Consider the following 25151-nt stretch of genomic DNA (forward strand, 5'->3'; position numbering starts at 1 on the left):
TTGGGCAGAGCTGCCCTGAGTCACAGAACGAAGTCGCGGTTGGAGTTGCAGTGATGTGTGCAAGAGGAAGTCAGCTGCCTCTGGGTGAGGAAGTGGCTTCCCCTGGAGCAAGGCAGGGTGCTGTTTGCCTCAAAGAGCTAGGGTCGTCTTGCTGGGGCACTCTTTGAGCCCTGGACCTGGGGGGCTTCTGGAGGGGTGTCATGTCCAACCCCAGACAGCAATCTCCAAAACTGGGCTGGCTGCTACACTCTGCTCCCTGTGAACACCCTGCATTTGTGCTGGGAGTAGGAGTGATGTCGGGAGTGCCATCTGTGACCTGGAGTTGGGGCTGGGCTGGGGACACCCCACCCAGGACCAGCTGCGGATCTTGAACAAGGAGTCTGACACCAACCTCTGCCTCCGCCCATTCCAGACCCAGCAGCCTCTTCTTACCTTGGCCTCCATCTGGCTCCTTGAGGGTGTGGCCCTGTATCCTGCCACCACCCTTGCTTGTCTGTTTGCAAGAGTGGCGAGGGACATTGGGGAAAACTTCTCAAGCAGGGGTTGTCCCTGCCTTGGTGTGCCTATCCCAGCGGGTTAGCCATTTGTGGGTGTGCCTTGGGGGGCTGTAGAGAAGGGGCCCTTGGAGCTAGATTGTCTGAAAACAGCCTTCAAAATTCAAAGCCGGGAGCTGAGCTCCGTGGCGCTGTCGTGGCACCAAGGGTGGGTGGTTGGGCACAACAAATCCGAACGAAGCTGCGGAGGTGGCCGCTGCCAAACTCTGCCCTCCTGGCCTTTCCAGCCCTCGGGTCCCTCCCCAGTCTCACACGGAACCCAGAAGAGAGAAGGGCGAAAGCCCGGGCCCTGGTGGGGATGGAGGGGACCTGCGGTGCGAGGGGCGGGTAGCACAGGCCCTGCCCCGGCCCCGCCCCTGCCCGCGCCGCCCATTGGTCCCGAGAGCGGTGACTCGCGGGCTGAGCAGGAAGGAAACCGCTCCCCAAGCGAGCGGCGGCGTCGTCTCCAGGCCGTGCAGCTACAGCTACCGCCGCTCATCCGCCAGTCCTTTCACCGGCAGCATGAGCGGCCTGCGCGTCTACAGCACGTCGGTCACCGGGTCCCGCGAAGTGAGTGCGTGCCTGGGGCCCACGCTGGGGGAAAGCGTGGGCACCGGGATCCGCCCCCAGGGTGAGGGCGGGGCGGGGGCTGCGAGGCTCGGCCTCCGGGCTTGGGTCCCATCCTGAACACCTTCATTGGGCATCCTGGGGCCTCAGCAGCCCCAGCAGGAACTGCCCACACCCATCCAGTGTCACTCGGACACTCATTCTCTGCACCCCCACTACCAGGACGACCCACACTGTTTCCTCATCCTTCCCTTCCTCTCCTCTGTCGCGTGTACCTAGAACGGGATGGCCCCTTACCAGCCTGTACTCAGGCCTGCCCTGCCTTGCCACGGATGAGCTTGTGGCTCTACCTACCCTGAACCTCACCCCGCCTCCCTTTACTCTGACTTACCTCCCCTTGGTCGGTGGCCCCTCTCTCCCACACCACTGCAAGCCTGACTCATCCTCAAAAGTCCTAGTAGCAAGAACCCTCCTCCAGAACGTGGAGGGGGAAGTGGGGGAACAAAAGCTCCTGGCCACAGTCCCTGTGTGCCCTGGGTTTCCCCTCTAAGCCTTCCAGCCTGCTCATCAAACCCTGCCTTCCCCGTGCCCCCAGATCAAATCCCAGCAGAGCGAGGTGACCCGCATCTTAGATGGGAAGCGCATCCAGTACCAGCTAGTGGACATCTCCCAGGACAACGCCCTGCGGGATGAGATGCGAGCCTTGGCGGGCAACCCCAAGGCCACCCCACCTCAGATTGTCAACGGAGATCAATACTGTGGGGTATGAGCCCGGGAGTTGGGGAGGGGGAGTGTGATAGAAGGACTCGGGCCAAAGTCAGACCTGAGACAGAGCACCAGCACTCAGGTGAGCCCCTCTCTCGTCCCCTCCCCCAGGACTATGAGCTCTTTGTGGAGGCTGTGGAACAAAACACGCTGCAGGAGTTCCTGAAACTGGCCTGAGCCCAGCCCCAGCCGGCCAACTGTACCCGGCCACCACATTCCCCCAGCCCCCAGCCATTGTGGGCCATGAAGGACCTTGTGACCAACTCCTTTATTCCTAACCTTCTGACCTTGAAGCCCTGCCCTCCAACCAAAGCCTATCCTCCTCTTCCCTCTCCTCCATTCAGAGGCAACATTCCTTACCCAGTAGTCTCAGAAATTGTCTTAAACAACAGCCCAAGTGCTGGCTGTCTCAGCCTGGCCCTGGGGCTGCCACCCTGCCTGGCACTGGCTGATGGGCACCTTTGTTGGTTCCATTAGCCAGCGCTCTGCCAAAGGCCCCGCAGACCCCAACCTGAGAGCACCCGACAGATGATTAAATGTCCCATTCCATTGGCACCTTGTCTGTTTGGTGTTGCCTAGACATCCTGAGTTCCTGCTCTGAGCAAGGCTGGTAGATGTAAGTCTGCTGAGGCTGTGCTCCTGTGGGCAGGTCGGTTGAGCTGTCCCCTGTGTGGCACTTGCGTGAGATAGTGCATGTGTTTGGATGTATGTCCGGCACACGTCTGTGTGGACCAATGGTTTCTGCAAACAGTGTGGGTGGGTCCCCTTCCAGTTCACATGCATGTGATGATACATCTCTGCCTTGGCGTGTACTACACATTTGCATGTCTGTCAGTAATGTGGCTGGGCCATGTGGCTGCCTGCCTGTGTTCCAGCAAATTGGCTAAGTGTGGGTGTGTCATGGGAATCGGTGCACAGCTGCAGTTCTGCCAGTTTGGGGACAGTGGCTTTGTGCACAGTGTCAAGGAAGCTTCCCACATGTTTGTGGTTCTGTGCATATCTGTGCACGGGGATCTGCTGGCTACACACTGGCCCATGAGGCTCTGCCGCCCCAGCTGAGCCAGTGCTGGAGCCAGCCTCCCCTTCACTGGAACTGCTTAACCCTTCTGGGGAGAAAGAGGAACCTGGGAGACAAAGACCCAGCGCCTAGGCCTGCCAGCTGGGGCTCAAGTTACAGAGAGGGCGGGTCAGCACCGCCCCCTCCCCGGCCCAGCTGGGCCCCAGCCTTCCCTGGAGCCCAGCTGGGCTGCCCCACAGAGGAGCCTCTCTGAGCAGCAGCTGGTTAGGGGCGGGCGCTTTATTGGGATTGGTGGCCGGGCTGGGTCAGGGGGCAGGTGGCAGAGCCTGGCGGCGTGCACGCAGTAGCAGAACTGCGTTGGGCACCAGTCCTGCAGCCTGCAGCGTGAGCGCGTTGTCCTCGTAGACTGTGGGCGGGAACGGACGGAAGATCTCGAAGGTGTTTGCGTCCAGGGCCCTGAGGACCCGGCAGAATGGATCAGGCTGGGTCCTGGGACCAGATCCCTGCTGCAGCTGCCAGCCTGGCCTCACACCCACCTGGCCTGTGCGAGCAGGTCATGCACATCACCGACAGTGTCCTCGGGCCGCATCAGCAGCAGAAAGGCCTGCTCACCGTCCTCAGACTTGACGCGCAGCATGGAGAGCCGGGGAGCAGGCGACTCCGGTGACTCCTGGATCCTGTGGGCCCAGAGGCGGTCGGTGCCCCCAAGGTCCAACCCCCAGGTCCTGCCTCTCCACTCTGCCCTCACCTCTTACGCTCCGAAGTCAGGGCAGGTGTCTCCACCACAATCTCCTGGACCGGGACAGGCCACGGGCAGCAGCTCTAGAAGGCATCAATGGACCGTGGACAGAGCCCCGAACCCTGCCAGAGTCACGCCCCAACCCCAGCCCTTAGTGAGGGCTTGTTCATGACCAGGGATTGCTGAAACCAATGAGTCTAAGGGGAAGGTGGGGGTGTTCTGTGTGAAGGAGTTTCAAGGAGAGGACATGGAAGGGAAGCTTTGAGGTTCCAAAGTCTAGTGGGGGAGAGAGGACCCCATACTGATGATGACCAGGCAGGATGCCTGGCCCCGCAGAGGTCGGGGAAGACCTCCCCAGGGAAATGACACCTGAGCGGTGACTGAAGGAAGAGGGGGAGTCCTTGAAAACGGAATGGGGGCAGGGATACTGCAGGCAGCATGGGCAAAGGTCCCCAGGTCAGAAAGGAGGTGATACATTTGGGAAAGTGTCAGCAGTTTGCGGGACAAGTTGGGAATCAAGTGGGACTGGAAGAAAGAAAAGGTGGGCTGGGGGGCTGGGGTCAAGGGCTTAGCTTTACCAAGAACCTCTACTAGAGGGTTTCAACCAGAAAGAGCCAAGATCCAATTTACATCTTTAAAAGTGGAGGCCGGCCTCCCAGGGCTCCCCACAGGCCATGTTCTCACGCTGACTCCGGAAAGAAGAGGCAGAGTAAAGGCACCCAGTGAGCACCTCAGCTCAGGCCCTTCGCCTGGTCTGTATTATGAATGGGGGGACATGGAAAACAAACAAAAATAAGAGCAGAGGCTGCTTAGGGGAGGGTGGCTGGCAGGGCCGGAGTGGACGTGGGAGGCCAGCGAGGCCGCTGCAGTTGTCTGGGAGAGACCTTCTGGAGCCTAGACGAGGGTGGTGGGAATGGAGAGAAGGGATGGATTCAGACGCTCTGGAGGTCGACGGGTCAGATGGGACTTGGCAGTGTGGGGCAGAGGGGGCAGAGTGCTGGGAAGGTGAGGCTTGGTACCTTTCACGAGTACAGACATGGGAGGAGTGAGGAGAGGGCGATGAGTTCTGTGAGGGCCAGGAAGTGATCTCCAGAGCCGAACTGGATTTTTGGTCTGGACTTTGAGGGGGTGGCCCAAGGCCCACTTCTGGCCTAAAAAGACTCTGACTTCCCCCTCTTACAGCCACACCCTTGCCAACCCAGCCGCTCTCTGGGTTCCAGCCCAGAGCCCTCAACAGCTCCAGGTTCCAAGAGACAGTGGGACAGCTCCAGGACACCCATCTGTCACCCAGGCCCTCCACAGACACCCCTAGGTCAGCCTCCACACAAACCACTGCTCTGGTAGGCTGGGCCAGGGTTCACAGTAAAGCCCCCAAGAAGACTGGGGGAGCCAGGACTGGCCTCACCTTCAGGGTGTCCCGGATAGGGCCCCGGATGTCAATCACCTCGCCTTGACGGATCACATACTTGGGGAGCCTGCTCAGAAACCTCTCTGCAGTCATCTTGGAGCCTGCGGGGAGGGCATCGAGAGGCTTGGGGCGGGGAGGGTGGGTATCTGTGAGTGATGGTGGAGGAGGCCACCTGGAGCGTGTCCTGTACAGCATCCCCGCCACCTGGCTCAGCCTCATGGCCGAGCTCACCTGGGTGCTCCATTGTGACTGAGGGCTTTCGAATCCTCTGCCAGCCCACCACGCGGCCCTCGCCTGGAAATGGGTCCAGCCTATTCTCTGGGTAGACCTGGTTGCGCAGGTCACTCACCTGGCAAGAAGGGAGACAGCGGTGGGCCCAGCTCTTCAGCCCTGGCTCCACCCCGACCCCTGCTTGCCCAAGCCCCAGGAATGGACCCATGGGATGGTCTGACACAATCCCCTTTGCAGGTGATTAAACTGAGGCCCTGAGACAGAGCAGGAAGAGAGCTGTAGTTCACACTGTTGCATCACCTGGGCCCGGCTCATCCTGCACACCTGGGCCCGGCCCATCCTGCACACCTGGGCCCTGCTTATCCTGCACACCTGGGCCCTGCTCATCCTGCAGGCAGCCCTCACTGAGCCACAGTCCTGACATCCTTCTCCGAGAGCCCCTTTCAGGAGCCCACAGGGAAGACAGGGATGAGGGTACCCAGAGAGGACAAAGCCCTTATGTAGGCTGCAGTGCGGACCCCATCATTCTACATGTCACCACCTCACTTGTCCCCATCAAGACACACCTCCTGGGCCCCTGTCTCGGCATGGGCCCCCAATCATGACTATTTTTCAAGCCATGGTGGCACACGCCTTCATTGTGGAACTAACACTCACCCACCCCCGACCTCGGGACACTGCCTCCTGTGCTCCCATCACAGCACCCTCCATCCTACACACCCGCAGAGGACCAGCCCCCTCTCCTGTCCTCTAGTCCCAACATTTCCTGCCCGCCCCCCCAGCTATGGCACTACCTCCCATCCCAACCAGATGGCTCCAGGAGCCTTTAGGGGAAGCCAGGTCACCTTTGTAGACTCCTCAGGGACCCCAGGCAGTCAAGTTGTCTCAAATGCTGGAGGAGGGGCAGTGGTCCCACAGCTGAGGGCTGTGCCTTCAGAGTGCCAGCAGGGGGCGCTGCCTGCTGCTTAGTCACAGGCTGTCTGGGCCAGGGCAGCCACCTGCTCCCTTCCCAGCCAGACTTCAGGCTCACCCTCCTCCTGAATGTCATCAGACTGGGAGCCCCTGAGGTGGGGCACATGCTTCAAGCCTCAGATTGAGTGATGCCTGAGGAAGCTGTCCCCACCACCCTGCAAAATCCCCACACAGGGAGCCCTGACTGGTTTGAGGAGCAGCTCATCACCTTAAAAGGGCCCCCATCAGGGTACAGGCGCTGGAGCTCTGAGGGGAAGAAGCCATCCAATATGTCTCGGAGGCAGCGCTGCAGGAGGGAGAAGAAGGGTAACAACTGGCCAGGCCTGTGTAGCCACCCCACCCTGCTTCCTGCCTGGATGGCAGACCCTGGGCCTCGGGCTTACCCAGTGGACCAGTCTCTGGCCCAGGACTCGGCAGGGGTGGGGGTGGGGGGCTCCGCAAGTCCTTCATGGGTCTGAGTGCCCGTAGTGGGCAGACTGGTCCCCACCACCTCCAACTAATGATGAATAGCGTGGGGAGCACCGCAGGCCCGTCTTCCCTCCCCCCCACTCCTACCTGTGTGGCAGGATCATGGAACGGCCGGAAGGGCCCGTCAAACATCATGATGCCGTTCCGGTACAGCTTCAGTGGGATGGGCTCAAGGACGCAGGGCTGTGCTCCGCAGGGCACTGGCGTCTCTTGGGTGTCATCGTCTACCACCAGCTCACTGAGATCCTTCAGGCTAGCCAGCAGCCTGTCAAAGTCCACCTCAGGGACCAGTGAATCCCCTGGTAAAGAGGACAGACACCCGTGAGCCTCTCTTCTTTTTTTTTTTTAAGATTTTATATATTTATTTTTAGAGGGAAGGGAGGGAGAAAGAGAGAGAGAGAAACATCAATGTGTGGTTGCTGGGGGCCATGGCCTGCAACCCAAGCATGTACCCTGACTGGGAATCGAACCTGCGACACTTTGGCTCGCAGCCACACTCAATCCACTGAGCTACGCCAGCCAGGGCGAGCCTCTCTTCTTGACCACAGCATGGCCTAGCAGCCCTGGCTTCCATGCCCACACCTGCCCCCCCATGATAGGCAGTAACTTTAGCACCTCTTTAAGTGGCCACCTGAAGAGGAGGAAGGACAACTAACACTAGATGATAATAACAGCTATCTTTTATTGAGGGTAACTGTGTGCTAGGGCGTTCATATCTATTAACCTTTCCTCTCTTCATTCCAACCCTATGCCGTAGGGCTATAATCAGCCCCATTTTTCAGATGAGGAGACTGATTAGGGAAGATTAATGGTATGCCTAGGGATCCACAGAATGAGCGGCGAGAGCGGGATCCGATTGGTCCGTGTCAGGCGCTGGGTCAGCAGCTGGATTCCAAGAAGATGACCATGTAAGGGCCAGCTAGGAACAAGCGCTCTGTCTATGTTACTCATTGTTCCCAACTCTCTACCTTGCAAAAGATGGGCCTCAGGCCACCCCAGAGGCTATGGGGGGTGGGGTTGGTCTCCATTTTACACATGAGGAAACAGGCCCACAGAGATGAAAAACGACTTGCCCCAGGCCCCCTGGCAAGTTGGAGGGGCTGACCCTAGAGTCTTTCTCCTGCCCATCTGCACTATCAGGAAAGAGAGGTCGGACTAAGGACAAGGGGCTACTAAGGAGGATGTCGGGACAGCTGCTGAATAGGACAGATGTGGGGCAGATCTTCGGTTGTGCAACTACTTCTGGGTCACAGACCCCTCTGAGAAGCTGACAGAAGCTCTGACCTCCAAGTCTGAAAAAATGTGCCGCCTGTACAGCTGTGCGTCAGCCTCAGGCGGTGCAGATGGGGTGGCGGGACAGCCACGGCACATGCCAGAGCGGAAAGCTGGTGGGAGGCTGGCGGGGGACAGGCCGGGGAGCTGTTCTCAGTCCTTGAAGGGACCTGGCTCCCAAGGAAGTCATCTGCTAGGGTGTAATCCCCACCGAACCCCAGAGGCTCTCTGGGCCTTCCTGGAAGATGTTTGTCACCAGGACAGACAGTCTGCACCAGCATGTGGGTCAGGGCTCTGGGGACCTAATTCCTTTCCCCACAATGGTTACAGTGGCTGTACCCGGGGGAAGTACAGATGTGGGTGGCCATTTCCTGTTGCCTTTGTACTGCTGAAACAGTCGGCTCCAGCGGTCCTTCCCTTTCCCCTGTAATTTCCACTGCTACAGGGGCCGCACCTGCCCCCATCTCCTCCTGGAGTCCCTAAGATTCCTGAGAAAAACTCCCAGAACACGGCATGCCTGGTATGAGTCAGAACAATGTCAAGACACTATTTTCCTTTAACAACTACGTTCAGAACACATGGGTTAACCTAAAAATAACAACAGAGAAGCTCATCTTCAACACCTGCCCTGGTCCCCATATTCCTACAGATGGGGAAAGTGAGGCCTAGAAAGGTGAGACCAAGACGACTTGGCCCAAGCAGACCCCACCGAGCAGAGCCAGGAAAACCTCTCCGTAGGCTGACTGCTAATGCAGCTGCTCCCCGGGCCAGGGCTTCTTGTGGGAGCTGACAGGGCACGGGGCGGTCACCGGAGGAAGGGGCAGGCAGAAGCCCAGGGAAGGATGCCGAGAAGAAATGAGAGGGAAAAGAAGTTTGCTGAGAAAATCAGCCCGAAGGCCCTTGGCCAGTGAGCTAGTGAATGGCAAAGCGAAGTCAGGGTGGGCCGGCAGGCTGCAGCACAGCGAGGCCGAGGCGAGGAGCCCCTGAGAAGAACCTGTAGCTCTGGGCAAAGCAGGGCTGAAAAAAATAAGGCAGAAAGAGCCTGGCATGACTACCAGCCTGCAGGGAGTGCTCAACAGAACAGTGCAGTGGGGTCCCACGGAGCAAGGCAGGGTGGAGCTCAGGTAAGGCACGCCATCTGAGCCGCGGCTTTCCTTTCCTGTGCAATGGGTGGCTAACAGGAACCGCCATCCCGCCCACTGTAGTGATGACTCAGTGTTTACTTCATCTGAGCTCTGGAGACGGCGCTGCCACTCCCGTTTTACAGACGGGAGATCGGGGAGATTGGGCCTCACGAGGCAACGTGCCCGGGGCCTGGAGCTTGCAGGACCCAGGTGACTCTAAGCTTCTGTTCCTTTTTTTGTTTTAGATTTTATTTATTTATTTATTTTTAGACAGAGGGGAAGGGAGGAAGAGAAACATCAATGTGTGGTTGCCTCTCACATGCCCCCCACTGGGGACCTGGCCCACAGCCCAGGCATGTGTCCTGACTGGGAATCCACCAGCGACCCTCCGGTGACCCTCCGGTTCACAGGCCGGTGCTAGGTCCCCTGAGCTGCACCAGCCAGGACTAAGCTTCTGTTCCCAGCGAGCACACAGGCTGGTTTCAGAGCTGGTTCTTTGGACACCGCTCACTGGCGTCCCATTCCAAGGAGACGTGCAGTGCAGCAAGGTCCTCTCTGAGGCCTCATTCAACTTTGAGGGCCCATGGCTTTATTGAAAATAGTAGTAGGCAGGCATGGAGATCAAGTCTAGACTCCTTGGCCCAACTCTGGAGACCCTCAGAGCCTGGACTCCCAGCCTCCCCTCAATGTGGTCCCCCTTCACACTCTGGAGACACACTGCCAAGGCTGCTGCTTCCAAGCTGTGTGACCCTGGGCAAGTGGGCCGACCTCTCTGGGCCTCGGCTTCCTCTTCTATAAGATCAGAGTAACAGTCCCCACTTCACAGGGTCGCTGTGAGGAAGTGCCTGGCCGCTAACTTGCTGTCACTAACTCCATCCTCTTGCTCATTGCTGGGCTCAGCCTGTCCTTTTGGCACCTGCCCTGAGGGGCCTTGCTAACAGCCTCACCCCCTGAGGCTGGGCCCCTGTTCTTCCTGGGTTTCTGGAGCCCTTGAGCTACTTCCTTGGTCCTTGTCAACAGGCTGTTGTCATTTTGTTTGTTTGACTTTCCAACCACACTACATACTTCTTGAACCCAGGCTAGAGCACCCAGCCCCAGGCCTGGCCAAGGGTGGCTGCTCAAGAAGGCTGCACTGGATATGTCCCTCTGTCCTGCCATCCAGCAAATACATCTGGAGGACCCACTCTCTGCTAGGCCCAGAGGACCACAGCTATGCCCATACCCAGAGTCCTGTCCTCCTTGGGCTTGTACTTGAGTGAAGGAGACAGGGTGACAAACAGTGACAGTGGCATGTAGTAAGTGCCACTGTGGGGGCTTCGGCACCCCGCCCCTCTCCACTACCAGCAGGGGAGTGGCGGGCCTGCACTAGAACGGTTCCTGGCACCTCTGCTGGGAGCACCATCTTCACCGTGAAATGTCAAGGTAGTGCCCAGAACACCCCAGCACGGCCCGTCCCCACCACCTCGAGTAAAGGCTGTTGAACAGGAAATGGACCCATTATTTCCACAAACCTGCAAGTCACGCCCTGCTCTGAGGACTTCACCTACATCCACTCTGCTCTGCAAGGGCCACAAACAAATCTGTGGCCCCTGCTGCCGAGCATTGCCGCCCACTTGCCCCAGTGTGCTCTGATTACCCAGGCCTGGGTGCCTGGGTGCCACCCACCAGTCACGTGTATGTGCACAGGCCCCGGCCTAGGGGCAAAGCACTGTGCTGAGCACTCCGGGACATCACAGGGCTACGCAACAATGGCTCATGGCCATGAAGCATCGGCCTGCAGGAACATTCCACATGCACTATGGTGTTTGCTGCTCTTGGCAGCCTTAGGGGCCCACCATTTCACAGAGGAGGACTCTAATGCACAGCCCCTTCCCGTGTGCGGTGGTGGTGGTGTAGGTGGCACACGCCTGGCCCAGAGCAGGCGCTCCATGAGCATTTGCTGAGGCCGGTCAGGTTCTAGCTGAGCTTCAAAAGGAGAGAAAAGGGGGCAAGGCACTTCAGGGGACATAGAACTGGCCTGAGGGGTGGCAAGTGAGGGGAAGAGCTAGCCTGCTTGGGGTCTAGGTCAAGCCATTTCCAGGGGCTTGAGGGCAGCCTACGGACAAGTGGAGCTGCTGCAGCCCGTGGAGCAAGCACGGCTTACTGTGCAGGGAAGGGAGGAGGTCCCCACCCAAACACAGCAGCCCAGGGCTTGGGGAGAAGGGTGACAGGGCAGGAGGTGGCTGGCAGGGTGAGGGGGAGATGTAGGAGGGCAGGACCTTGAGGAAAGGTAGCGGAAGTGAGGAGTTCAGTGGTGACAGGGGTGTGGGGTAGTGAGGAGCTCAGAGGGGGCCAGGGCAGGAGGTAGGAAGAAGCTCAGAGGGGGACAGAGAAGGGGTAGTGAGGAGCTCAGAGGGGGACAGGGAAGTAGTGAGGAACTCAGCCCTGAGGCTCAATACCTGTTGTGACCAGAACAGGCCTGTCCCCTCCCTGTCTCTGAACACCCTGAGGCACCTGGCACACATCCCGTCTGAGGCTCAATATACGGGTGGGAAGGGGTGAATCATCCAGCCTGAGGCCAAACCCTTGAAAGGCTCTCCCTGCTGCTGGGTCCTCTTCCCTAAGGCAGGAGTCCAAGCTCTGGAACGTTTAATCAGCCCCAGTACAGATGGCCGGGTGCCCCAGGGCCCGTGGGGCCTGGTATCCACCCCACAGAGGAAGAACCGTAGCAGCAGGACAGGCAAGAGGCCAGCTCTGTGGATCCGAGGGGCCCCTGGGGCAGGAGCAGTCTGCTATCTGGGGACAAGGTAGAGCGGGGAGGATGCAGGGAAACAAGGAGAGAGGGGAGTCCCAGGAGGAAAAGTGGCTATAAATGGAAAACATGTCATTCTTTTGGCAGAAGAGCTAAGAGCTGAATGGAGGCAACCACCTCCATTCTTTCAAAAGAATGGACCTAGCGTTCGGATACGGCCAGTTGTTCAGACCTACAAACCATTATCCACGGGCTGCAGGCCTCGAGATACGAGCAGTCGAAGTAAAAACAAAAAGTGGTGCCCTGGCCGGGGAGCTCGGTCCTGACACGCCAAGGCTGCAGGTTTGATCCCAGGTCAGGGCACATACAAGAAGCAACCGGTGAGCACATGAGTAAGTGGGACAACCACCAGTGTTTCTCCTTCCTCTCTCATTTCTGTTTAAGTGGTAAGTCTCACAGAAGCAGGTAGATTTCAAGTCTGGCTATAAAGGAACATGAAAAGGGACCCAAAGAGGGGTCCAGCTTCCAAAGCAGAGGGACTGCTTTTGAAGGCAATAGCTTTTAGATGGATGGCATTTTATAAACTATGGTGCCTGAGAAAAATTAGGTCTTGTTACAGCTTATACCTCTGGGTCTTTGAGAGACGAGCGAGCAGAGAGAGAGTCTGACGTGAGACCAGAGGAAGAAAGTGGTGGCAGGTTAGGGGTCAGCGATGCAGGCCAAGGCCTTTCCCGCCTGCCCCGTGTCCGTGGCGAGGTGTGGGGCGTCTCAAAACACCCCGTGCCTGGAGGCAGGCGTGTGAATGAGACGTGGCCTCTGGACGGCTTCCGGCTGAAAGGAAGCTGTTGCCGAATTCCTTTTGTGGGAGGGGCTGGGGTGAGCCCCCTACTCTACCTGGCTTCCAGAACTTGTTGGCCTTCATCCAGTCCCTCTTGTCGTCCTCTGAGCCTGTGCTGTCCTCCGAGTCCTCCTGGTCCGTGGGCTCACCCACCCAGCGCAGGCCATAGTCACCGAGGAACCGCTGGGGAGGGAGATGCCAGGGGCACTGTCAGCTCAGTCAGTTCCCAGGAAAGAGGAGGCATCTGCCCAAGCCCCAGCCTCAGGTCCCAGAGCCGACTGGGCAGAGGGGACAAGCCCAGGGGTCTTGGCCACCTTCTGGCTGTGAACTTGGGAAGCCACTTCACCTCCTACAGCCTCAGGCTCCTCCTTATACAGTGGAGATGACAGTGCCTTCACCACAGGCTTGTGAGGAGGACTCGGCAAGATAATTCATGTCAAGCACCTAGCATAGAGCCGGCACAAGAACTCGCTGAAGGCAGCCATTGCAGTGGTGGGAAACCACATGGGTCTGGCCTGAGTCCGAGGGGCAGGGACACCCCACTCCGTAGGACTGAGGGGGCGTAGCCACCCCCTCACGGCCTCCCTGGGGCTGGGGCTCACATCTCTGCCACAGGAAAACTTCTGAATTGTCTACACTTCCTTTGCTGGCGCCCCCTCTCCCTTCCTCCCCTCTATCCACTGCTTATGTGCAGCCACCACCAACCTGCCCGGTGCCAGACCCAGCAGGTTTGTCTTTATCCCCCGTAACACGCACTGTTTTCAGTTTCACATTTCCTGCCATCTACGATTCGATGTCTAATAGGAAGCTCGAAGTGAACTTGACCCAAACAGTCACCACTCCCTGCCCCTACCTTCCAAACCTCCTGCACTCCAGGTCTCCCGCCGTCCTCCACGGCACCCCTTCCGCCCAGGCCTCATCCATGACCCACTCCTCTCTCTGCCTCCCCAGGATCTTCAACACCTGTGGGCGCCAACGCCAAAGCAGGCTCAGATCCATCCACTCGACTGCCTCCTCTGTCGCCGCTCTCGTTCAGGTCTCCTCGGTCATCTCCCTCCTGGACAACTCAGAGGTTCTACCGACCTTCCCCCATCCCCTCTAACTGAAACCTTCCTGTGGTTCCCAATTCCTGCAGAACCGAATCCAACCTCCCTCGGTGGGTGGTCCCCCCTGCCCCCTGCCCCCGTCACGTGCTTCCTGCAGCCTCTTCTCGCTCTCCCTCTTGCTCCCACAAACACCCCACCATAAGCCAAGTTTCTGTGGTGACAGGTGGAGCTTTTCATCTTTGGCCTAGAAGCTCTTTCCCCAGTCCCCTTGTAGCCTCTGGAGCACAGGTGGCAAACACAAGGCCCTCGGGCTGAATCCAGCCTCCACCTTGTTTTATCCGGCCCAGCACCTTGTTTCTACCTGGCAGCAGTGCCAAGCTCTCCCTTAACTGTTAAGGAGTAGTTACACTGACATAGTCCTAAAGTTACATTCGGCCCTTTGATGACTACTGCGAGGCTGATGTGGCCCCCGGTGGAAATTGAGTTTGGCACCCCCAAGCTAGACTTCTTGTTCAGTACCACCCCACAGAGTGGAACAAACCCCAACTAGTCTCTGCTGGGCCGCCCACTGAATATTTCATCATCTCTCTGCACGTGTGCTATTTTCCGTGCGCTTGCTCATGTCTCTGTCCCCTCCAGACTTGTCTCACGAGGGCAGGGGCCACATCTACATGCCAAAGCCTGGGACACAGGAGATACCTCTTATGAGTTTGTTACATTAACGGAGTAGTAAGTGTGTGAGCACTGTGAACAGAGGGGCTGCATAGGACCCCCTCGGCCGGCCCAGGCTGCCGGCATTCCCAGCAGGCCGCTCGGGGAGCAGCGCTTTGCTTCCCCACAGCCCCAGGTACAATCAGGTGGGGGGTGTGGTCGTGGGGAGGGCCCTCAGCTGCAGCCGCAGCTTAGGGGTTTGCTGTTGTGGTCTTAAGTTCGGTTGGGGCTTTGGAACACAACCCTGCACAGGGAGAGGGGTCAGACCCCAGGAAGAGCTTCTGCTGGGGCCAGCACGGAAGCGAGGGGCACCGACAAAGCGTGTCCCCCGGGACCCTCCCTTAAACATAGGGCCCTTCCTGTCCGAGGTTTGCTGTATGAATGGGGGCAAGGGAAGTGACCCAGGGGGACTCAGATGCCAAAGTCAGAGGCAGGGCATAGCCGTGACCCATCTGTGAACACACATGGACGGGAGCCACGCCAGGTCCTGGGCGAGCAACAGCGAACAAACGGGAGGAAAGCGCCCCCCCCCCCCCCAACGGAGTTCCCGTCCCAAGGGGAGAGGCAAGGCACTGAGGAAGCGCAGGACAGAGGGCCTGCCCTGGTCCGAGTCCGAGAGGGGCTCCTGAGGAAGGGCCCCACCTGATTTGAGACTGAGGATGAGTGAAAACTCACCGGGGGGGCGGGGGGGGTACATTTCAGGCAGAAGGATCGGCATGGGCCAAAGTTCTGAGGTGAGAAAGGGCTCAGTGTGGTCAAAGAACCAGAGGCAGGGCCTGGGGCTGGAGGGGAGAGCTGCTCAAGGTGAAACTCGAGAGGAAACTGAAGAGGAGGCCCGGGCGGGCGGAAAGGAGTGTGCCCCGCCCGGACCCCTTTCCGACTCTCTCACCTCCAGGTTCGCCCTGAGCAGGGAGACCAGAGCAGGGCCCAGGGGTGGGAAGTGGGACGAGGGGACCCCACGAGGCGGGCTCTGACCCCGTTGCCGAGGGGCAGGCAGCCCTGGCCCCTGCCCCGCTCACCTCCATCTCCCCGACCTGCCGCTGCAGCTTCATGCACATGGTCTCCAGCTCCTCCTGCCGCTGCAGGGACGCCTGACCTTCTGGAGAGATGGGAAGGGGTTCCGCTGCCCCGGCCTGGGGGTTGCCAGGCTACCTCGACCAGAGGTCTGCCTGGAGGGTCATCTGAGGCAGCTGTCCCTTGAGAACTTGAGGGATCCCCTGAGAACCGCTTCTAGTCTCTCCTCCTGACCCCGACAGGGGATGCCCTCCTGACTGAGGAGGTCGCCGTCCCCCTGGAGCAAGTTTCCTGAGGAGGCTGCGTTTCCTCCACATTTTCAGTGGAGCGCCGTGTGCTCAGGGCTGGGCTGCGCCTACACTCTCGGGACCCAGTCCCACACAGGAGGGCACCGTCCTCAGTGTGTCTCTGCCCTTCTCTGTGCTCAGCTGTCCAGACCCCGCAACAACTCAGCCTGATGCTTTGGAGCCCTGGTGCCGAGGGGCCAGTGGCCCAGGGGAGGTGCGACAGGAGGGCCAAGCGGCCCACGGAGACGGCCGCCTCTTACCCTCGTTCTCCTGCAGGGTCTCCACCATTTTCTCCAGGGCCCGGATCTTCCGATCCTGCAGCAACGAGACGTGCGAGGGGGTACAGACAGGCCTGGAGCTCCCAGAGCCCAGGGGAGCCCCTTCCAGAAGGGAAGATCCAGCATGTTTGCCTCTGTGGGGGCACTAGGGAGCCTAAAGCCCCTGCCCCCACTTTGGCACAGCCTCTGCTCCGGCATCTCAGGTGATCCTTGTGGTTCCACGGAGGCGGGGGGAAAGGCGTGGAGGCCCCCCAAGTGCCCTAGATCCCAGCAGTCACTGCTGCCATCCACTCTGAGGCCCAAGGGCCTTCCTTGCTCCGCTGAGGAGAATGCCCCCAGCCTCTCTGCTCAGGTCACCCCTGTGACCTGATCAGTCCCGGGCCGCTCCTGGCCCTCGGACCAGGCAGTTTGGTGTGCGGGTGGTTCCCACACCCGCTCACCCTGGCCTGTTGCAGTGGCAGCACTGGCCACACCTGCCCGGACCCCTCCACCCTTCGGACCGGACCCTGGCCCCCTCCCCGCTGGGAGAGGGGTCCCACCTTGGACAGCATCTCGTCAGTCTGAGCCTTCACCTGCCGCTCCAGGTCCCGCACCTTCATCGTCATGGTGGCCAGCAGCTCTGAGTTGTGGGCCGTGGGGTCTGCCAACCAGACAAAGTCCGAGAGCTCGTGTCTAGAGCTGAGGCTGAGGCGTGGGGTCCAGGGGAGAGGGAGCGGGGTCCCCAGGAGTGGAAATAAGAGTAATAACAACAGCTGTCACCTACATAACAGGGACCACGCCAAACACTTTTCATGTATCAACTTCTGCAATCCCCACAACATGCCTGTGAGGAAGTGAACTGCTATGGGAAACTGAGGCAGAGACATCCAGTCATTTGAGGTGTGCGGAGTAAGTGGTGAGACATATGGGTCACACTGCCTGAAGCACTTTCAGAAAGTTCCGCCTCAGTCAAATCAAACCTCTGACCTCAGGCCCAGGTCACAGGAGAGAGGGAGGGTGGAGGAGCAAGCTGAACAGGAGACAGACCCAGCGTGGGACACGCTGCAAGACAGGGGCCTGAACTCCTCAGAAAGTCAGCGCCACTCTTCGAAAAGGCAGGGACTGTTTTACAAACGTGTTACAACCAAAAGCAGCACATGACCCTTGACCCGGATCAGGAGAACTGAGACGTATTTTGGAACTGGGGACACGTGAGGACAGAAGAGATGCCGGAGAGTGTGACTGAGTGTTGCACGCTCTCGGGTGTGATCCCGGCACTGGGCTGCGTGTCTCCTCGCGCCTGGGAGATGCACGCCGGAGAATCCAGAGGTGGAATGCCGTGCCGTCTGTGACCGACTTCTGAATGGTTCATCCGGAAATACATTCCCATTCATATCCGTGTGTATGGAGAGAAAGCAAACGTGGCAAAATGACACTAAGTGCTTCCAGATGAGGGGCCTAGGGGTGTTCACTGTACTATTGTGTCAACTTTCCTATATGCTAGAAAGATTTCAAATTAAGAAGCTTGAGGGGGAAAAAAAAACAAGAGAGAGACATGGGAAGAGGCAGGCGCTCTTCTTCCCCGGGGTTGCTGTCTTTCTAAGTGTAAGGCCGGAGCTGCAGCTGCCACCCTGCGGCCGCGTGGGGCTGGCGGGCCAAGGGAAGCAGGGGCAAGATGGAGGAACCTGAAGTTGTGAGGGTGCCTTTGAGGTGCTGCACTAACAACCCTTGGGCTGCTTCCTTAGGGATGTGGACCAATAAGCCCTCCTTCATAGTCCATGCCAGCTAAGGGAGGGCGTTCTCTGACTTGTAGTTAAAAGCTTCTCAACTGACACACAGGCATTTGGGAGTGCCAGCACAGAGATGCAGGCAGGTGTATGAGCTCACCACCTGAGGCAGAGAGGAAAGAGAGAGGAGAACCCCGGCCAGAGGTCACACCGAAAAGCCGGGAGAATACGGAGCTAGCAAAGAGTGCTCAGGGAAAAACCTGGGAGGCAGGAAGACATCAGGTAGCGTGGTCATGGCGGCCAAGAGCCTGGGTGTTCTGAGGAGGAGGGAACGGTGAACCTGCCATGTGGGACGCTGCTGTGCAGAGCAGTGAGATGGGACCAGCGAGAGCTTCAGGGGTACAGACACTGGCTGAGCGGGGGTGAGGGGTGAACGGCAGGTGAGCGGTGCAGAGAGCATGCTCAAGGCTCTTTGAGGGGAGGAGCTGCCCACTGGGATTACTGCTGCCAGTGTCCCCAGCTGCTTTGAAGGAGATTCTGGCTTTGCGACTGCATGGCTCTGGGGCCAGGCTCTTTCTGTCTCCCTCAGCTCTCCTCCCTGCCCATTAAGTGGATGAGTGCTTGGTGGAGGAGCCCCCCACTGAATCCTCACCTCAACATGCTGACCTAGGAGTTCCCATTCCTACTTCACAGAGGAGGAAAGGGACGGAGAGAGATGGGAAGGGGTTTATCCGCGATACGCAGCTAGCAGCCACTTCTAACCTCATCCCCAGCTCTTTCCTCCAGACTCCCGACTCAGACTCTGACCCTGCTCAGCAACTCTGCACAGCTCACCCTGTCTGCCCAAGTCTCCCCTTTGCCCAAGCCTGATCAATCCTGCCTGCTCTGGGAAGTCGCCCTGATGAGCCCCATCCTACGTTAGGTGCCTACAGGACCGGAGTGCCACCACAGCCCTTCAGGGATGCTCTGGGCCAGGCGAGGAAGGCTATCCTGTGGACTCGGGGACCTGCCCAGAGCCCTGCAGAGCTGGAAGCAGGTGGCTGAAGGCAGAGCTTCACTCTCAGGCCCTTCATTCCTCTGACCCTGGATCCTGGACCCGCTGACGTCACACTCGATGGTGACTCCACTAGACAAAGCCTGGCCTGGGGCCCTCTTGACCTAAGGGTGGGGCCCACACAGCTTTATGCCAAACTGGGCCTTGGACAGGTTTTGGGGTACAGGTATCTAGCCATTGGCAGCCAGAAGTGGGAGCAGCTGCCTCAGACCCAGCAGGCGGGGGGGTAGGTGCCATGCCCCTCTGAGCCTCTCTCCTTCCCTGGGGCCCTCTCCTGCTGCCGGGAACCCAGACCCCTGTAGGCCTCTGCTCTCACCTTGCCTACTCACAGGGGCACCTATGCCGCCATAGCAGGAAGGGACGGAGATCCTTTCTTCTGAGCCCTGTCCATCATTCAGCAAGTCCACCTCATTTTCTGCAGACAAGATGCCCAGGTCACTGCACTGGCGCTAAGGCCCAGAGTAAAGTGGGGGCTCTGGGCCCTGGCCAAGACAGAACAGCCTGTATTGTGTCCCCCAAACACAGGAGGACAGAATACTGGGGATGCTGGTGAGCAAGAATCCAAACAGAACAGGCTTCTTCTCAGCGTTCTCCCTGCCTGGCTCCTGAATGAGCAATACCAGCCCCACAGTGGGGGCAAGAGTGGGGTTGGGATGCAAAGATCTGAGTCTGCAGGACTCAGAATAGCGATGTGAGGACAGGGCCTCGGGGAGGAAAACCTATTATGGGTTGGAGGGGGTTGTCAGGGGAAGGAGGGCTGGGCTCTGGCCCCTCATGGATTCTCAGCACTCACCAGCCAACTGCACAGGGGTGGAGGAGTTCTAACGTTAGTGAAGGCATCTCTGCTAAGGGTGTGGGCCCTCCTACTGAGAGCTGCCGGGAGGAAGCCCTGTCCTCAGGAAGGGATGGCAGCTGCAGGTCAAACTGGGGCTGGGCCTGCCGCTCTGGCTGACAGAAGTGTTCACCGTGTTCTTTCACTCCGTCTGCCCAACCACAGGGAGACGCGGCAGATGGAAGGTGAGGAAGAGATGAGGGCAGGGCCCTCACTTACCGTCTCCATAGAGTTTTATCCCTCGCCTCCTGGGAAACCGGGCAGGAAGGAGAAGGAAGGCAGACAAGTTAGAACACCCTGGAATGTCACCAAGGGAGAGGCCCTAAGCTCCAACCCCCTAGCCAAGCCTTAAGGAGATGGAGGTTGGGCCTCTGCCTCCTGAGGATATCCACCCCCAAAGCCCATCCTGGCACTGGGACAAGACAAGGGGCAGGCTTCAAGGTATTCAACTCATTGAGTGCCAGCCTGCGAACAAAAGGGTCACCGGTTCGATTCCCAGTTAGGGCACATACCTGGGTTGTGGGCCAGGTTCCCGACTGGGGTGCACAAGAGGCAACCACACACTGATGTTTCTCTCCCTCCCTTCCCCTCTCTCTAAAAATAAATAAATAAAATCTTCAAAAACAAAAACAAGAAAGAAAAAAGAAAGGTATGCAACTCCTCCCAACGCAGAAGGATGGGGAAGATCTGAAGCGTAGAGTCTTGGCTGGAAGACAAGGATCCCCAAGTCAAGGAGTCCAGCCCCAGCTCTGCTTTGAAATGGCCGTGGGATCCCAGACCCGTCACTCAACCACTCTGGATCCCCTTCAAATGACTCAAGTGATGTGCAGAAGAGAGGTTAAAAAAAAAGCACTTGAAAAGATGAAAGTGCTAGACAGATGTAAAGGACTCCCTTACACCTGAGTGAATCTGGCACGTGGCGGGGCGCAGACCAGGTGCATTGTCAGCGTTTGCAGAATGAATGAGAATGAGTAAGTAGATGCATGCTAAGCCACTCCCACGGAGCCCAGACCTTACTATCAGGCACCACCCAGTGTGTGCTTGGCACCACAACGTAGAGCCTCCCAGACGGTACAGAGAGATGAGGTGGTCAGGGAAAGCTACACGACTCCTTAGTGTTCTCCCCAAGACACTCATTCTCATAGTCCACAGGAGGGGCAAGGAGGAGGCAGGGGCACGGACGCCAAGGCCCCGGCGGCTGGCCTCCTACCCTGAATTCACGGACTCTGACTGCAGGGGCACTCTCCGGGTCTTGCCAAGGGAGGCCAAAGGTGAGCTCATAGTTCTTCTAGACTCTAGCTGTCAGGAACTCCCTGAGTGGAAAGAAGGAAGTCAGTCCTTGGGAGCATTTCCTCAGGACAAGGAAGTAGTCTGAAACTTTCTTGCGCAAAGGAGGCACTTAAAAATGGGAAATACAGCTTTGGCTTTTGTTGGTTTCCCTTCCTTCTCTCTTCCTGGTGGAAAGATGAATGCACATCAGGAAAGTAACCAAAAGCCACTACTATATTCAGCTAATTAAATAGTATATTATGTGACTAATAATATCTATAAACTCTAGAACCAAAGGACCTCCGCCAGAGCCTGAATTGAGGCTTTTGTTCCACTGTGGAGAGGTGTGGCTCCAGCCTGCCCCTGCGGCTGTGGAGCTGGGGACCGTGCCGCCTGGAGGCAGCCCCTCTGTCTTCACTCAGGAGCCTGGGACTCAGAGGAGCCCTCTAAAGACCAGGTCCAGAGTTTCCTCATACCCTCTATCCAGCCTCCCAAATCTGTCCCTGTCCTGCCCCAGGCCCTGCTGTCTTGTCTGGGCACTCTCATGGTTTTGTGGCCAAGTGTGACAATCCCTTGTGGCTCCTTTACCAATTTACAAATGGTGTCAGAAGGATCTTAAACACAAAGCTGACGTGTCCCTGCTAAAAACTCCCAGTGGCTCCTTCTTACCCACAGAAAAAAGTTCAAATTTCCTTAACTTAAATGATCTGGTCCCAGCCCGTGTCTCCTGACCTCATTGCTCCTCTCCTCCTTCCACCCTTCAGCAGCTCGGAGCTGCCAGCCTGGCCTCAGATGCACCAGGCCTTTGTGCGCATGGCCGCCAGCCTGGAGCTCGGCTCCTGGAACAGTCTCCCTGCTGCCAGCCACACCCTTCCCTGGACTGGGCCGATTCCTTTTTCTTTTCTCAGTCTGTTTTTGTTTGTTCTTTAGTTAGACGCGTATTTTCACTTTTTACTTTAAAATTATTATAGATTCATAGGAAAATAGTACAGAAAGGTCTTGTGTTTCCTTCACCCAGATCCCCCCCATTTTACGTCACTATATGCGTGCATCCTTCCACGCCCTGTCATCCATGTGCAGCTTCATGGAACTGCCACCGTAGTCAAGACACAGAACTGTCCTGTCACATGAAGACTTCCCTCACGCTACTCCTTTAGAGTCACACGTGCCTCCCCTCTCCACCACCTCTAACTCCTGGCAATCACGGCTCCATTTTCCATCTCTACAATTTTCCTACTTCAAGAAGGTTATATAAATGGAATCATACAACATGTGAGCTAAAAACAGAAAAAGAAAGCAGCTTTAGTGAGATATAGTTCACATACTAAACCCTTGTAAAGGGCACTGTTCAATGGTTCTTAATCAATATCAAAGAGTGAAATCATCACCACAATCAATTTTAGAACATTTTTATTACTCTAAAAAGTCCCAGACACTGTGCATTTAGTGACTAAAACTACTGGGCATAAACTCCCCCCACACTTGATCACCCCTTCCTCCTCCAAACTTTTGTCACCACAATGACCCCTCAAAAGAAACTAGACAGTCCTGGCTAGTGCGGCTCATGGATTGGGCACCAGCCTGCAAACCAAAGGGTCACTGGTTCAATTCCCAGTGAGGACACATGCCTGGGTTGCAGGCCAGGTCCCTGGTTGTTGGGTACATGAGAGGCAACCACACAATGATGTTTCCCTTCCTCTCTTTCTTCCTCCCTTCACCTCTGCCTAAAAATAAATAAAATCTTAAAAAAAAAGAAACTAGACAAAAGACAGAAATTAAGTCTTGGTGAGGATGTAGGGAAATCGGACTGTAATTTGTTGAACTGTAAAATGGTGCAGCTGCAGAGGCAAACAGTCTGGCAATTCAATTAAAGATTCAGCACACCTCATGGCCTAGCAATTTCATGCCTAGGCATATACCCAAGAGAAATAAAAGTTATCTCCACACATGTTCACAGCAGCATTAGTCATAGCAGCTAAAAAAGTATAAACCCAAATGTCGATCAACCAATAAACAAATGTGGTATATTCTTATAATGGAATATTATTTGGCAATAAAAAAGAATGAAGTACAGTCATATCTTGGTACTTGTTGGCTTCAAAACCTGTCAAACCCTGTACTTGTCACATTTTGATGACAAAAAATGTTTCAGCACTTGGTGCTTGCTAGGGACTCATCGCACTTGCTACAACTTGTGTGAGTCACGATGCTGTCCCACAAAAGAAAATGCTTCATGGTTGGGTGGTCATTGGTTCCAGCACTCTCCACGAGTTCAGAACTAATGACAAGTACCAAGGTACCACTGTCCATGCTACAGTGTGAATGGCCTTTGAAAACATTGTGCTGAGGGAAAAGAAGTTAGTCACAAAAGGTTACATATTGTTACTCTTCCATTTATATGAAATATACAGAATGTGCATTTCATACAGTAACGAAGTAGATTAGTGGTTGCCTAGGGCTGGGCGCAGCTGTGGAGTAAATGGGCAGTAACGGCTGAAGTGTGCAGGGAGTCCTTTTTGCCTAATGGAAAGTTCTAAAATTGTGGTGATGATCGCACAATTCTATAAATATACTAAAAACTAGTGAACTTTACATTTTAAAGGTGTGGATTATATTTCAATAAAGCAATCATAGAAGGAAAGGAGCTGATTCCCAAACCAAACCCAACATTTTTTCCTCAAAACAAAGTTCTTCCTACTTCCCCCATCTTAATGGGACCCAATCATCCAACCACAAAAATTTTCTCTTCTTCCTTTCCTATTAATCCCATCCCATCAGGTACCACACCCTGCAGGTTAAACTCTGCAACCCCTCTCACACCTAGGTATTCCTTTGTATGCCCACTGTTGGCCATCATAGTGGGGCTTTCAGTGTCCTTCTTTGGGGCTGTCACAATTGCCCACAATTGACTTCTCTTTTTCCAGTTTCACTCCAGGCTAATCCAACACAATGTCTCCAGATCAATGTTCCCATGGATTATAGGAGACCCCTGAGTACGACGACTGTGTCTTTCCATCAGTCTGGGGACTCCTGAGCACAGGGATGTGTCTCTCCTACTCCCTCAGACCCGGGGTCCCTACGGATAGAGCCATGTCACTTGGGGGGCTTCCAGGGGCAAACTCTGTCTCCTCTCTCGGACCTGGGACGCTTTACGGTTGCACTGTCTCTCGTTTAAAGCTTGGGCTTTGAGGGGAAAGAAGTGTCCTATGCCTCTACACCTTTGGGACCCAAGTTCAGAACTGTGCTTGACTGACATCTTTCGTCACACCTATTCGACCTGTTGGCTTCCCCCATGCCCCGGTGCTTTCCAGCGCCTACAGGCCCCGGAAAGTTGTAAGCCCTAGGTACCCAGCTGGAAGCGCTCTGGGAGAGCCGTATTTCACCACCTAACCGCGCGCCCTGGGAGCCGCGTCGCTGCCTCCCGCCTCCACGCGTAGCCATGGTAGGCAAGGGCCCGAATCCGATCCCAGAACGCCGGGGTCCTGCTGGGGTAGCCAGGCCGCTGGAGGAGTGAGGCCTTCGGGACTTTTGAGGCGAGGCCCCAGCATGCGTGGGGTACCCCGCGAGCAGAAAGGCCTTAGGTCGGGACTCACCACGCAGGCCCACTGTGCAGTCCCGCGGCGCCATCTTGTTGTCACGCGGTTTCCTAGGCGACCAGGACCCATCCGCCTCTCATTGGCTAATTCGAGGGGGTGTCTGAGAAGCTAAAGTCAGCGGAGGCAAGTACAGCCGTCCGTGCTCAAATTCTATTGGTCCACAGACTTTAATCTTCGCAGGGGTACTGTAAATCCCAGAATCCACCGCTTTGAGCGTACTCAAGGTCTATGGAAACGAAAGGTACTTTATACCACCTGGAGGTCCAGAAAGTAGATAAACTAGGATTGGCATCATGAAGCTGCTGGAAGCCTCTGGACCTGAATGTGCAATGATGAGAATGCCGTAGTTATGCTAAATTGATATTTGGAGAAATTATCCCTCCGAGCCTGTTCCCCATCTAATCAGTATTTGGTGGGGGCTATTTTGAACATGAATTGAAATGATGCAAGTATTTAATAAATATTTATTAAATCTGAATATCTCTGCAAACGTCTTGACTGGATGGCACTCTGCAGGGACGCTCAAATTATACAGTTCCTTTGTGTGAAAGTTTAGGTGAGACACTTCCTATCCCTGAGCCTCATCTGTAAAATTAAGGTGTGAGATTAGATTAGAGCAACTAAGCAGTTCATTTAAGAGCATGCAGCATGAACTTTGGCCTCAGGAGTCCCGGCCCCTGACCTGTGTGTGT

The 25151-nt window shown here is 56.6% G+C and overlaps 2 protein-coding genes and 1 non-coding gene across 8 annotated transcripts; 2 read left to right on the forward strand and 1 right to left on the reverse strand.

The window, feature by feature from the left end:
- The first annotated feature begins 944 nt into the window (after positions 1–944).
- SH3BGRL3 (SH3 domain binding glutamate rich protein like 3) lies at positions 945–2420 on the forward strand. Its single transcript, XM_045859728.1, has 3 exons — positions 945–1103; positions 1696–1863; positions 1977–2420. The coding sequence occupies exons 1-3, from the start codon at positions 1056–1058 to the stop codon at positions 2040–2042; spliced, it is 282 nt and encodes a 93-aa protein (XP_045715684.1). The 5' UTR covers positions 945–1055; the 3' UTR covers positions 2043–2420.
- Positions 2084–24510, reverse strand: UBXN11 (UBX domain protein 11). Of its 6 annotated transcripts, none has more exons than XM_045859723.1 (15): positions 24457–24510; positions 20805–20907; positions 19814–19842; positions 19079–19177; positions 16542–16642; positions 15985–16039; positions 15443–15519; positions 12723–12849; positions 6789–7000; positions 6442–6519; positions 5262–5379; positions 5028–5131; positions 3632–3705; positions 3420–3560; positions 2084–3339 (listed from the first exon to the last, which is right to left on the reverse strand). In XM_045859723.1, the coding sequence occupies exons 2-15, from the start codon at positions 20873–20875 to the stop codon at positions 3189–3191; spliced, it is 1437 nt and encodes a 478-aa protein (XP_045715679.1). In that variant the 5' UTR covers positions 20876–20907; positions 24457–24510; the 3' UTR covers positions 2084–3188. The 6 variants fall into 6 exon arrangements, with proteins under 6 accessions (XP_045715679.1, XP_045715678.1, XP_045715681.1 ...); XM_045859722.1 differs by having other exon boundaries at positions 15443–15522; XM_045859725.1 differs by lacking the exon at positions 19079–19177.
- Positions 4272–4401, forward strand: LOC123832372. The gene has a single exon (XR_006788031.1). It is a non-coding gene; the product is annotated as a small nucleolar RNA SNORA51 (small nucleolar RNA).
- Positions 24511–25151: the final 641 nt, after the last annotated feature.

This window comes from Phyllostomus hastatus, unplaced genomic scaffold (genome assembly GCF_019186645.2).
Source record: "Phyllostomus hastatus isolate PE091 unplaced genomic scaffold, TTU_PhHast_1.1 phas_scaffold_182, whole genome shotgun sequence".
Lineage (NCBI taxonomy): Eukaryota > Metazoa > Chordata > Mammalia > Chiroptera > Phyllostomidae > Phyllostomus > Phyllostomus hastatus.